Source organism: Astyanax mexicanus, chromosome 19, assembly GCF_023375975.1.
Source record: "Astyanax mexicanus isolate ESR-SI-001 chromosome 19, AstMex3_surface, whole genome shotgun sequence".
Lineage (NCBI taxonomy): Eukaryota > Metazoa > Chordata > Actinopteri > Characiformes > Acestrorhamphidae > Astyanax > Astyanax mexicanus.
In genome coordinates, this window is record NC_064426.1 from 42,582,450 (window position 1) to 42,595,297 (window position 12,848).

Consider the following 12,848-nt stretch of genomic DNA (forward strand, 5'->3'; position numbering starts at 1 on the left):
GATTTCTCTCCTGAAAACTATTTATTTGGGTGAGTAAAGCCCTTCTGTTTATTGACAGTAAGCTTAGATTTCCAGATTTACACTAAGGCTGGGTGCAGCAGCATTAGCATTAGCAGCTAACTGCTAGTGCTAGCTGTGGTTAGCACTAGTAAATCCCTAAGTGTTTCAGTAACCCAGGCCAATATTAGCTAGCAATTCGTAACACGTAGCTTGTTTTTAACACAGTAAACACGCACACTACAATCTGATATACCTGACATTGAGCGGTGAAAGAGCTAGCGCTTAGCTTAGCGGTTAGCGGCTAATGCTAATATTCCTGTGTAACGCTGTACTTCAACTACAAAGTAAAAGATCTGAGGTTTAACAGTATAAATTCATGTATAATCATATTAATATTAATGGATAAAAGCATTTAAAAGCTTTTATTTAGCATTTATTTTAAATTAGCATGTTATCAGCCTACCTGAGAGCGTCCTCCAGCTTGTTGCTCCTCCTCCTGGCGTCGGCTCGCTCCTTCTCCAGCTCGGCCTGCAGAGCCTGCACCTGCACGAGGCGACGGGAGCACCAATCACTTCACACTTCATCATCATACTAGACCACGCCCCCTCCAACACCCCCAACACACAGCTGGCTGTCCCTCACCGCCCACCTTTACAGCCCAGCTCCAGACTCTGCAGGTGATTACTGTACTGTACTGTATTATGACAGTGAGATTGTTTAAAGAAGAAATCCAGTGTGAAATGAAATGAAGTGGGTTGTAGTGAAACATGATAACAAGCACAAACATTTGTGAAATAGGAGTGAAGTAAGACTTAAATCAAACAAAATCACTGATTTTATATCTTAAATTTATGTCTTAAATAAATAATATATATATATATATATATATATATATATATATATATATATATATATATATATATATATATATATAAATAAAATATAAATAAAAAATATATCTTAAACAATAATTAGAATAACTTGACTTTTTGGGCTTATTTCACGTTACAATTAAAAAAAAAAAAAGGTAAGAAATTCAGTAAGTTAACTATTCCTAAAATAATCAAAATAATATCACACACATTCTTATTAGATAAAAAATTAAGATTTATTGCCTTAAAATTAGATCATTTCACTTTCTAAGATGTTGTTTTTAGCAGTGTGCTGAATAGAGGTGGGATAGTGCACAAACTAAAAATGAAAAACAGGATTTTTCGTCTTATTCTGGATACTGCGCTTGCGCTGATCTCCACATCATAACAACTTTCAACCCATTTACATACTGCTGTCCTATGACTATTGGTTTAAGAGTTTAGCATGTGCTCCATCTACAAGTATCACCTTTATCCATTAGCTTGTTAAGTCGTATACGGCCCACGTTTACAGCCCAGCTCCAGACTCTGCAGGTGAGGTGGAGCGTCTGCAGGCCAGGTGTTTCACTCTGATCTTTAAACCTGATTACAACCAGTCGATTCATTAGGAACACTTCCTCTCTTTACGTTGTTTTATGACAGAGTGATTGCTTTGAAGAGTCTTTGGTCTTTAAAGGGACGGATCACAGAGTAAAAACCCTGTAAATGTTCTAAATGCAGACCGAGCAGAAAGAAGTTCCCCTTTAATTCCAGACTGACCCCTGAACCCCGACAGCCTGCCCTGCTTCACATCATCATACACAACCCAGTGATCCCAGTGATCCCAGTGAACCCATCCACACTTTACAACCCACTGCTCCAAACCCATCACAACCAACAGCAGCAGCATCTGGAAACACAGCAAACCCAGAACAGGTTTCTGCTTGGGTGATATTATATGGGGTCAAATTAATAAACGAATAAAGCCTAAATCAAGGTCTCTAACTTGCAATTTATGAAGGAAAGTGACAGAAATATTATATATAGCTCTGTAAAAAAATAAGAGAGCACTTAAAAATAATGAGTTTCTTTAATTTTAGCAAATTAAAAACCTCTGGAATATAATCAAGAGGAAGATGGATGATCACAAACCATCAAACCACCAAACTGAACTGCTTGAATTTTTACACCAGGAGTAAAGCAGCATAAAGTTATCCAAAAGCAGTGTGTAAGACTGGTGGAGGAGAACATGATGCCAAGATGCATAAAATTAAAACTGTGATTAAAAACCAACCAGGGTTATTCCACCAAATATTGATTTCTGAACTCTTAAAACTTTATGATTATGAACTTGTTTTCTTTGCATTATTTGAGGTCTGAAAGCTCTGCATCTTTTTTGTTATTTCAGACATTTCTCATTTTCTGTAAATAAATGCTCTAAATGAGAATATTTTTATTTGGAATTTGTGAGAATTGTTGTTTGTAGTTTATAGAATAAAACAACAATGTTTATTTTACTTAAATATAAACCTATAAATAGCAAAATCAGAGATTTTTTTTCAAAGCTGTAATTTAGACATTTTCAGATTATTAGCTTTTGTTAGAAAAAGTATAAGTGGTGTATAAGTGTATTATTCAGATTATATTATTGGAAAATGGACAAATGTGTAGCTATGTCTAACTGAGATTTATACACTTCTAATTACATAATCTATATAACTGTAATTAATCTGTAACAATGCAGTGTACTTCACCAGTAGTTACACCCATAATACATGATTGTTAATGTGTAACCACACAGTTATTAGAAACATTATAAAGTGGGACCGAATTCTAAAACTATTTGGTGTGTTTACATATTTTTTGGAGACTCAAAAATATTTAAATGGTGAATACAAGTCACATGATGTGATCAAGTGTAAATGGAATCTAAGATATTAAATGAATTTTACTCAAAGTAAAATCTTACCTTTATCTCACTGCTGTGCTGAAGCTCCTTTGTCTCTTGGTGCATCTTATTCTCCAGCTCCTGGTGAAGCACAATCACAGTAAAAATCAGAGACAGAAGCTGTGAGATATGTAGATTATTAAACTATATAAACTATATATATATATATATATATATATATATATATATATAGTAATTTACTATCTGTTATATACTGTAATTTACTGTAATTTACAGAGTTAAACCGGAGTTAGAGTAGTGCGCTAGTGCTCACCCTGAGCTGTTTCTGTCGCCGGTGTTCACTGTCCTGCAGCTGCTGCCTGAGCTGAGCCACCATACGCTCCAGATCCTCAATCACCTCCGAGGCCTGAAAAAAAAACATCATCAGAATCAGCATCAGAATCAGCCTCATCCGCACATTCAGCATAATCACTATTATCAGCATCAGAATAAGAATTTTAACCATCATCAGAATCAGAATCATCAGAATCAGAATCATCAGCATCAAATTCAGAATCAGCATCAGCATAATCAGCATCATCAGAATCAGCATCATCAGAATCAGCATCAGAATCAGCATCAGAATCATCATCAGAATCAGAATCATCAGCATCAGAATCATCATCAGAATCAGCATCAAAATCAGCATCAGCAGCATCAGAATCAGAATCAGCATCATCAGAATCAGCCTCATCATCAGAATCAGAATCAGAATCAGCATCATCATCATCAGAATCAGAATCAGCATCATCAGAATCAGCATCAGAATCAGCATCAAATTCAGAATCAGCATCATCAGAATCAGCATCATCAGCATCAGAATCATCAGCATCAGTTTAAGAATAATAATTAGAATAATCAGAATCAAATTCAGAATCAGCATCATCAGCATAACCAGAATCAGCATCAGCATAATCCGAATCAGCATCATTAGAATCAGCATCATCATCATCATCATCATCATCATCAGAATCATCATAATCAGAATCATCATCATCAGCATCAGTTTAAGAATAATAATTAGAATAATCAGAATCAAATTCAGAATCAGCATCATCAGCATAACCAGAATCAGCATCATCAGAATCAGCATCAGCATCATCATCATCATCATCATCATCATCATCATCAGCATCAGCATCAGAATCATCATAATCAGAATCATCATCATCAGAATCAGCATCATCAGAATCAGCATTATTAGAATCAGCATCAGAATCAGCATCAGAATCAGCATCAGCAGCATCATCAGCAGCATCATCAGAATCAGCATCATCAGAATCAGCATCATCAGAATCAGAATCAGCATCATCAGAATCAGAATCAGCATCATCAGAATCAGCCTCATCATCATCATCAGAATCAGCATCAGAATCAGCATCATCAGAATCAGAATCAGCATCATCAGAATCAGCCTCATCATCATCATCATCATCATCATCATCATCAGAATCAGCATCAGAATCAGCATCATCAGAATCAGAATCAGCATCATCAGAATCAGAATCAGCATCATCAGAATCAGAATCAGCATCATCAGAATCAGCCTCATCATCATCATCATCATCATCATCATCAGAATCAGCATCAGAATCAGCATCATCAGAATCAGAATCAGCATCATCAGAATCAGCCTCATCATCATCATCATCATCATCATCATCATCATCATCAGAATCAGCATCAGAATCAGCATCATCAGAATCAGAATCAGCATCATCAGAATCAGAATCAGCATCATCAGAATCAGAATCAGCATCATCAGAATCAGAATCAGCATCATCAGAATCAGCCTCATCATCATCATCATCATCATCATCATCATCAGAATCAGCATCAGAATCAGCATCATCAGAATCAGAATCAGCATCAGAATCAGCATCATCAGAATCAGAATCAGCATCATCATCATCAGAATCAGCCTCATCATCATCATCATCATCAGAATCAGCATCAAAATCAGCATCAGCAGCATCAGAATCAGCATCATCAGAATCAGCCTCATCATCAGAATCAGAATCAGCATCAGAATCAGCATCAGAATCAGCATCAGCAGCATCAGAATCAGAATCAGAATCAGCATCATCAGAATCAGAATCAGCATCATCATCAGAATCAGCATCAGCATCATCATCATCAGAATCAGAATCAGAATCAGCATCATCAGAATCAGCATCAGAATCAGCATCATCAGAATCAGCATCAGAATCAGCATCATCAGAATCAGCATCATTCGAATCAGCATCATTAGAATCAGAATCAGCATCATCAGCATCAGAATCAGAATCAGCATCATCAGAATCAGTATAATCAGAATCAGCATCATCAGAATCAGCATCATCATCATCAGAATCAGTAAAATTAGAATCAGCATTAGCATAATCAGAATCAGCGTCATCAGAATCAGCATCATCAGCATCAGCATCATCAGCATCAGCATCAGAATCAGCATCAGCATCATCACAATCAGTATTATCAGAATCAGCATCATCAGAATCAGCATCAGCATCATCACAATCATCAGAATCAGTATAATTAGAATTAGAATCAGCATTAGCATAATCAGCATTAGCATAATCAGAATCAGCATCAAAGTCAGGTGTGATTTGCACATGATTATTTAGTTGATGTGATTTATATTTGCATTTATAAATGTGCAATAAAAATGTATGGAGGCTGAAGGTTGTACTACGTAAAAGGTGTGTAATAAAACATCCCGTATTAAAAGTGTGTATTAAATGTACCTTGGCAGCGGAGAGGGCGTGCTCCTGCTGGAAGTGGTTCATATCGGCTTCGTGTTTATTGTGGAGTTTCTGCAGTGTTTCTTCATACTGCTCATTCTGCACTTCCTTCTCCTTCAGCATAGATATACTCCTAAAATACAAACACAGACATTTTATATATGAAAACACCTTAAAATCAGTGTTTTTCATTATTTTTGGTATACAGTGAATAGTGAATATTTGAGTAATGTTCTAATCCAGATTATGAGAAGCAAGAACTGCTCAAATAAGTAAAGAAAAGTCAAAAATGACTTAAAAAAGTCAATCTAAAAGTCAATGTTAAGAACTTTGAAATAAAAAAGACCATCAAAAGCATAATGATGATGAAACTGGTACTCATCAGGGCTGCCCCAGGAAAGGATAGAAGAGCAAGAGTTTCCTCTGTTGTACAGAATAAGTTCATCATAGTTACCAGCCTCAGAAACCACGAGTTAACTAACAGCTCCCCAGATAAGAGGACTAAATGTGGTGGTTGTGGAGGTGTTGGAGGTGGTACCTGCGGTTGGCCTCCTGTAGTTCAGCACTGATGGCAGCGATGTGGATCTCCAGCTCCGCCTTCTCCTGCGTGACCTTCTGCCTGAGCAGGTTCCCATTCTCCACCTCCACCGAGAGCTGCTTCACCCTCGCCTCCAGCTCACGCACCGTCCGCTCCTGCACACGCAGTCAAGGAGATATATAACCCATAATACTGTGAAAAATTCTCAATAATTTAATCATTTCACTCTAAACTCAGATTTAGAAATGTCCCAATAATGCAATGTTACTAGAGATGCAGGAAATATCTGGCAACCTTTTTTTTTTTTTTTTTTTAAATACAAAGTGACATAAAACAATACAATGCAAGTTGATATGATGATTTACAGTGTAATGCAATATAATACAATGTGATGTGATTCGATATGATGCAATGCAATGTGATACATTATGATGTGATACGATACAATGTGATACAACGTGATGAAACGCGATACAATGCAACACAAAATAATGTGATGCAATACGACAGCATATGATACAATGCAATACAATACAATGTGAAACAATGTGATATGATACAATGTGATATGATGGAATGCGTGGCAATACAACACAATGCGATGCAATGCAACACTTTATAATGCATTACGATACAATGTGATGCGATACAATGCAATACGATGCAATGTGATACAATACAATTCAATACGATACAATGTAATGAGATACAATGCAATACGATGCAATGTGATGCAATACGATGCAATGTGATGCGATACAATGCAATACGATGCAATGTGATGCGATACAATGCAATACGATGCAATGTGATGCAATACGATGCAATGTGATGCAATACAATGCAATACGATGCAATGCAATACAATGTGATAATACGATGCAATATGATGCAATGTGATGCAATACGATGCAATGTGATGCGATACAATGCAATACGATGCAATGTGATGCAATACGATTCAATGTGATGCGATACAATGCAATACAATGTGATGAGATACGATGCAATGCGATACAATACAATTCAATACGATACAATGTGATGAGATACAATGCATTACGATGCAATGTGATGCGATACAATGCAATACGATGCAATGTGATGCAATACGATGCAATGTGATGCAATACGATGCAATGTGATGCAATACGATGCAATGTGATGCAATACGATGCAATGTGATGCGATACAATGCAATATGCTGAGATGCGATGGGACACATTGTAACAAGACAGGATAGGTTATGATGTGATGCAATGCAATATAACATGATACAATACAAAGCAACATGATGTGATATGGTGAGATGCAATGAGATACATTATAATATGGTTATGATATGCTATGCTATATGATATGCTATATGATATGATATATGATATGATATATGATATGATATATGATATAATATATGATATGGTACATCACAGTACTATATGTTGGGATAAGGTACAATAGGAGCGAGCGAAAGCAGAAGCACGGAAAGAGAGCCGGGATCCGCGCGAGGCTAAAGGCTAGTCCTAGCCGGCCGGCTATACCATCGCTCTTTCTGGCAAACGTCTGTTCCCTCGACAATAAACTGGACTACATCCGACTCCAGCGAACAACCTAGCGTGAGTTCAGAGACTGCTGTGCTTTGGTTTTTGTGGAATTGTGGCTGAACGACAACGACAACACCCAGACGGACTGTTTATTATCGCCGGAGATTTCAACCATGCAAATCTCAAGTCAGTGCTCCCTAAATTCCATCAACATGTGGACTTTGCAACGAGAGGAGCGAGCGCGCTGGATCTTGTTTACACAAACATCCCCAGCGCATACCGGGCGGAGCCCCGCCCCCACCTCGCGTTCTCGGACCACATGTGTGTTTGGCTGACTCCAACATACACACCACTCATCAGACGCTCCAGACCAGTTCAGAAGCAGGTGAAAACCTGGCCGGCAGGCTCCATCTCTGCCCTTCAGGACTGTTTTGAGTGCACTGCATGGGACATGTTTAGGGAGGCTGCTACTGAAGGCGATTCTGTTGATTTGGAGGAGTATGCAGCATCAGTCACTGGCTACATCAGCAAGTGTATTGATGATGTCACTGTCTCCAAGACCATCACCACACGCCCAAACCAGAAGCCTTGGATGACTGCTGAGGTACGTGCGCTGCTGAGGACCCGCGACTGCGCCTTCAGAGTGGGTGACAAGGTGGCCCTGAGGAAAGCGAGAGCCGACCTGTCACGAGCCATCAGAGAGGCAAAGCGCGCACACGCCCAGAGAATCCACAGCCACTTCAAGGACACGGGTGACGCACGGCGCATGTGGCAGGGCATCCAGGCAATCACCAACTACAGGACAATGCCACCGTCCTGTGAACATGATGCCTCCCTCCCTGATGCCCTAAACAACTTTTATGCACGGTTTGAGGCACAAAACAACACGATGGTGAGAAAGACCATGCCCAAGCCGGACGAGCAGGTGTTGTGCCTGACTGCAGTGGACGTGAGGAACACTCTGCGCAGAGTCAACCCACGGAAAGCTGCAGGACCAGACAACATCCCCGGCAGAGTGCTCAGGGAGTGCGCAGACCAGCTGACAGATGTTCTCACGGACATCTTCAACATCTCCCTGTGCAGCGCCACTGTCCCAACGTGCCTCAAGTCCACCACCATCGTCCCCGTGCCGAAGAAGTCCACAGTGTCCTGCCTCAAGAACTACCATCCCGTTGCACTTACACCCATCATCATGAAGTGCTTCGAGAGGCTAGTCATGAGGAACATCAAGACACAACTGCCCTCTTCACTGGACCCCCTGCAGTTTGCGTATCGTCCCAATCGCTCCACGGACGATGCCATCACCACTACTCTTCATCTCTCCCTCACCCACCTGGAGAAGAAGGACTTCAGTTCAGCATTCAACACCATCATCCCACAGAACCTCATCAGGAAGCTAAGCTCGCTCGGCCTCAACACCCCCCTCTGCAACTGGATCCGGTTCGGGGGCAGCACCTCCAGCTCCATCACACTGAACACTGGGGCCCCCCAGGGCAGTGTCCTGAGTCCTCTGCTGTTCACCCTGCTGACTCATGACTGTGCTGCAAAACACAGTTCTAACAGCTTTATCAAGTTCGCCGATGATACAACCGTGCTGGGTCTCATCACCAAAGGCGACGAGTCAGCATACAGAGAGGAGGTGCAGCGGCTGACAGACTGGTGTACAGTCAACAACCTTCACCTGAATGTGGACAAGACAAAGGAAATGGTTGTTGACTTCAGGAGAGCACAACACACCCACTCTCCACTCAACATCGACGGGTCCTCTGTGGAGATTGTTAAGAGCAAGTTCCTTGGTGTCCACTTAGCAGATAACCTCACCTGGACCCTGAACACCAGCTCTACAGCCAAGAAAGCCCAGCAGCGTCTCTACTTCCTCCAGAAGCTAAGAAAGGCCCGTCTCCCTCCACCCATCCTCACACTCTTCTATAGAGGGACCATTGAGAGCATCCTGAGCAGCTGCATCACTGCCTGGTTTGGGACCTGCACCGTCTCTGACCGCAAGACCCTCCAGCGTATTGTGAGGACAGCTGAGAGGATCATCGGCGTCTCTCTCCCCTCCATCACGGACATTTACACCACCCGCAGCATCCACAAAGCAACCAGCATTGTGAATGACCCCACCCATCCCTCACACGAACTGTTCTCCCTCCTGCCTTCGGGAAGAAGGTACCGCAGCATCCGGTCCAGCACGACCAGATTCTGCAACAGCTTCTACCCCCAAGCCATCAGACTCCTCAACTGCAGAGACTGAACTGATGGTTTTCTGTACATGCACACACACTCTTACCCCACTTACCCCAGAAAATGGAAAGCACTAAAAACCCTACTACCTCACTGGACTCTATTGCACACTGTGTAATAGAGTAATTACTACCTCACCCGGTCTTTTTTGCACACTGCATAATTTGCACACTGTCTTGTTATTTATTATTCTTTGTCTGTATTGTGTTGTATTGTCTGTCTGCACTTTTGTACTGTTGCACTATTGTTCTGTCTACACTGTGTTTATGTGCACCATGGTCCCTGGAGGAACGTTGTTTCGTTTCACTGTGTACTCTGTATATAGCTGAAATGACAATAAAAACCACTTTGACTTTGACTTTGACTTTGATAGGATACACTGAGAAACACTGATGTGATGAGATGGGATATGTTGTGATATGATACGACACGCGACGGTATGTTATGATATGGTACACTGCAGTGTAGAGTTATGATACGGTACAATAAGATACACTGTGATACGATAAGATGAGAATACGAAATGATGGGATACAATGGAATATGATGTGATACAATGTGATAATATGATGCGATATGATGTCATATGATGTGATAAATATAATATGATACAATACAATACGATATAATAGGATACATTATGATGTGACACATTTCAGAATTATACAATATGATGCAATACTGATCATTTTTTACACCCTTATAATAAAAGCTACAAGTAAATCCAAATTTCTACTTTTTTTAACTGTGTTTATTCGAGGCTTTTATCAGCAGAACCTCATGGACAGTAGCCCCGCTGACACCGTTCATCACACACTGTTCAGAAATCTCATGTTTAAACAGAAGCCGGTGTGGAGGTGCGTTACTGTGTGTGTGGATCAGCACAGCGCTGAGCTTGATCTGTAGTGAAGGTGTGCGGTTCTGCTCTGGGTCTCTCCGGTCTCTTCGGGCCACTCGGTACCGGTTCACCTTCCCTCTCGCGCGGTGTTGAAAGCGCTGTGTGAGGCGAGAGCTGATCTGAGAGCAGCTTTTAAGCTCTGAGTCGTCTGATGATCAGTGAAGGCTTTGTTGAGCATCTCATCAGAACGTGGAGCGAGCAACCTTCCTTCCTTCCACCTCCTGTACAGTGAGAAACCTTGAGCAGAGAGTCCTCTAAAATATCTGAATACCAAACTTCTGTAAATCAAGAACATATCACTAAATCAGGGGTGTCCAAACTTTTTTTGTTGGGGGCCAGAAGGAGAAATATATTTGAAGTCACAGGCCACAGACTCTGTAATAAAACAAATAATGAAATATACCAATTTAAATAATACATTTTGCTGATTATTTTCATTTACACACCATTTTACTTGACTTACTATCTTTATCTTTGACAGTGTTGTGTAAACTAAGATTTTTCAAATTAATGTTTCATTTCATGATGTCTCTTAATATAAAACTCCTTAATTACGCCAACTTTTAGACTTTTTGGCCCGTTTTTCTGCGCTAGAAATGCGCACCCTCTCCACTTTTAGACTCTTTGGCCTGTTTTTCTGCGCTAGAAATGCGCACCCTCTCCGCTTTTAGACTCTTTGGCCTGTTTTTCTGCGCTAGAAATGCGCACCCTCTCCACTTTTAGACTCTTTGGCCTGTTTTTCTGCGCTAGAAATGCGCACCCTCTCCGCTTTTAGACTCTTTGGCCCGTTTTTCTGCGCTAGAAATGCGCACCCTCTCCGCTTTTAGACTCTTTGGCCCGTTTTTCTGCGCTAGAAATGTGCACTCTCTCTGCTTTTAGACTCTTTGGCCTGTTTTTCTGCGCTAGAAATGCGCACCCTCTCCGCTTTTAGACTCTTTGGCCCGTTTTTCTGCGCTAGAAATGCGCACCCTCTCCGCTTTTAGACTCTTTGGCCCGTTTTTCTGTGCTAGAAATGCGCACTCTCTCCGCTTTTAGACTCTTTGGCCCGTTTCTGACACCTAGCGTTCAAACTTTGAATCTCACATTATAAAAACCTGTTTAACAGCGGGCCAACTTTCATTCTATTTCTAAAATACCTCAGTAGTTTGGACACCCCTGCACTAAACTCTCACTCTTCTCCACACTCTCCCAGATCACTTTTATAACCATAAATATCTACAATATACAGAGACTCAAACACGAGCCCAGGCTTTCATTTTCTAATATATATAAATAAATATGTTAAAAATATAAATGAGATTAGGGATGTCCCAATCCGGTTATTTTGCCTTCCATCAAAATATGATGCGGTACAATATCATATGATGCAATACAATGCGATGCAATATGATACAACGCAATGTGATGATGCAATGTTATATGATGTGTTATTTTGTGATACGAAACAAACCAATACAATGTGATGCCAATAACAATACAATGCAAGTTGATATGATGCTTTACAGTGTAATGCAATATAATACAATGTGATGTGATTCGATATGATGCAGTGCAATGCAATACAATGCAACACAATATGATGCGATGCAATGCAATACGATGTGATACAAAGTGATACTATACAATGCAATACGATGTTATACAGTGTGATACAATGTGATACGTAACAATGTGATTCGACACAAAATGATACAATGTGATGCAGCGTGATACAACGCAACACAATATGATGTGATGTAATGCAATACGATGTGATACACTGTGATACAATCCAATACAATGTAATACAATGCAATACGATATTATACAGTGCGATACAATGTGATACGTTACAATGTGATACGTTACAATGTGACGTTACAATGTGATACGTTACAATGTGATACGTTACAATGTGATACGTTACAATGTGATACGTTACAATGTGACGTTACAATGTGATACGTTACAATGTGACACGTTACAATGTGATACGTTACAATGTGACACGTTACAATGTGACACGTTACAATGTGATACGTTACAATGTGACGTTACAATGTGATACGTTACAATGTGACACGTTACAATGTGATACGTTACAA

General features: G+C 40.3%; 1 protein-coding gene across 3 annotated transcripts in view; it reads right to left on the bottom strand.

The window, feature by feature from the left end:
• cep112 (centrosomal protein 112) overlaps positions 1–12,848 on the bottom strand; it is a 213,735-nt gene that overhangs the window by 149,890 nt on the left and 50,997 nt on the right. For all 3 annotated transcript variants that reach the window (XM_049468124.1, XM_049468123.1, XM_049468125.1), the window contains exons 12-16: positions 6,079–6,233; positions 5,544–5,673; positions 3,074–3,166; positions 2,821–2,880; positions 464–543 (exon numbers count right to left, since the gene is read on the bottom strand). In XM_049468124.1, the coding sequence (XP_049324081.1) occupies positions 464–543; positions 2,821–2,880; positions 3,074–3,166; positions 5,544–5,673; positions 6,079–6,233 (518 nt within the window). The remainder of the gene's footprint in view (positions 1–463; positions 544–2,820; positions 2,881–3,073; positions 3,167–5,543; positions 5,674–6,078; positions 6,234–12,848) is intronic.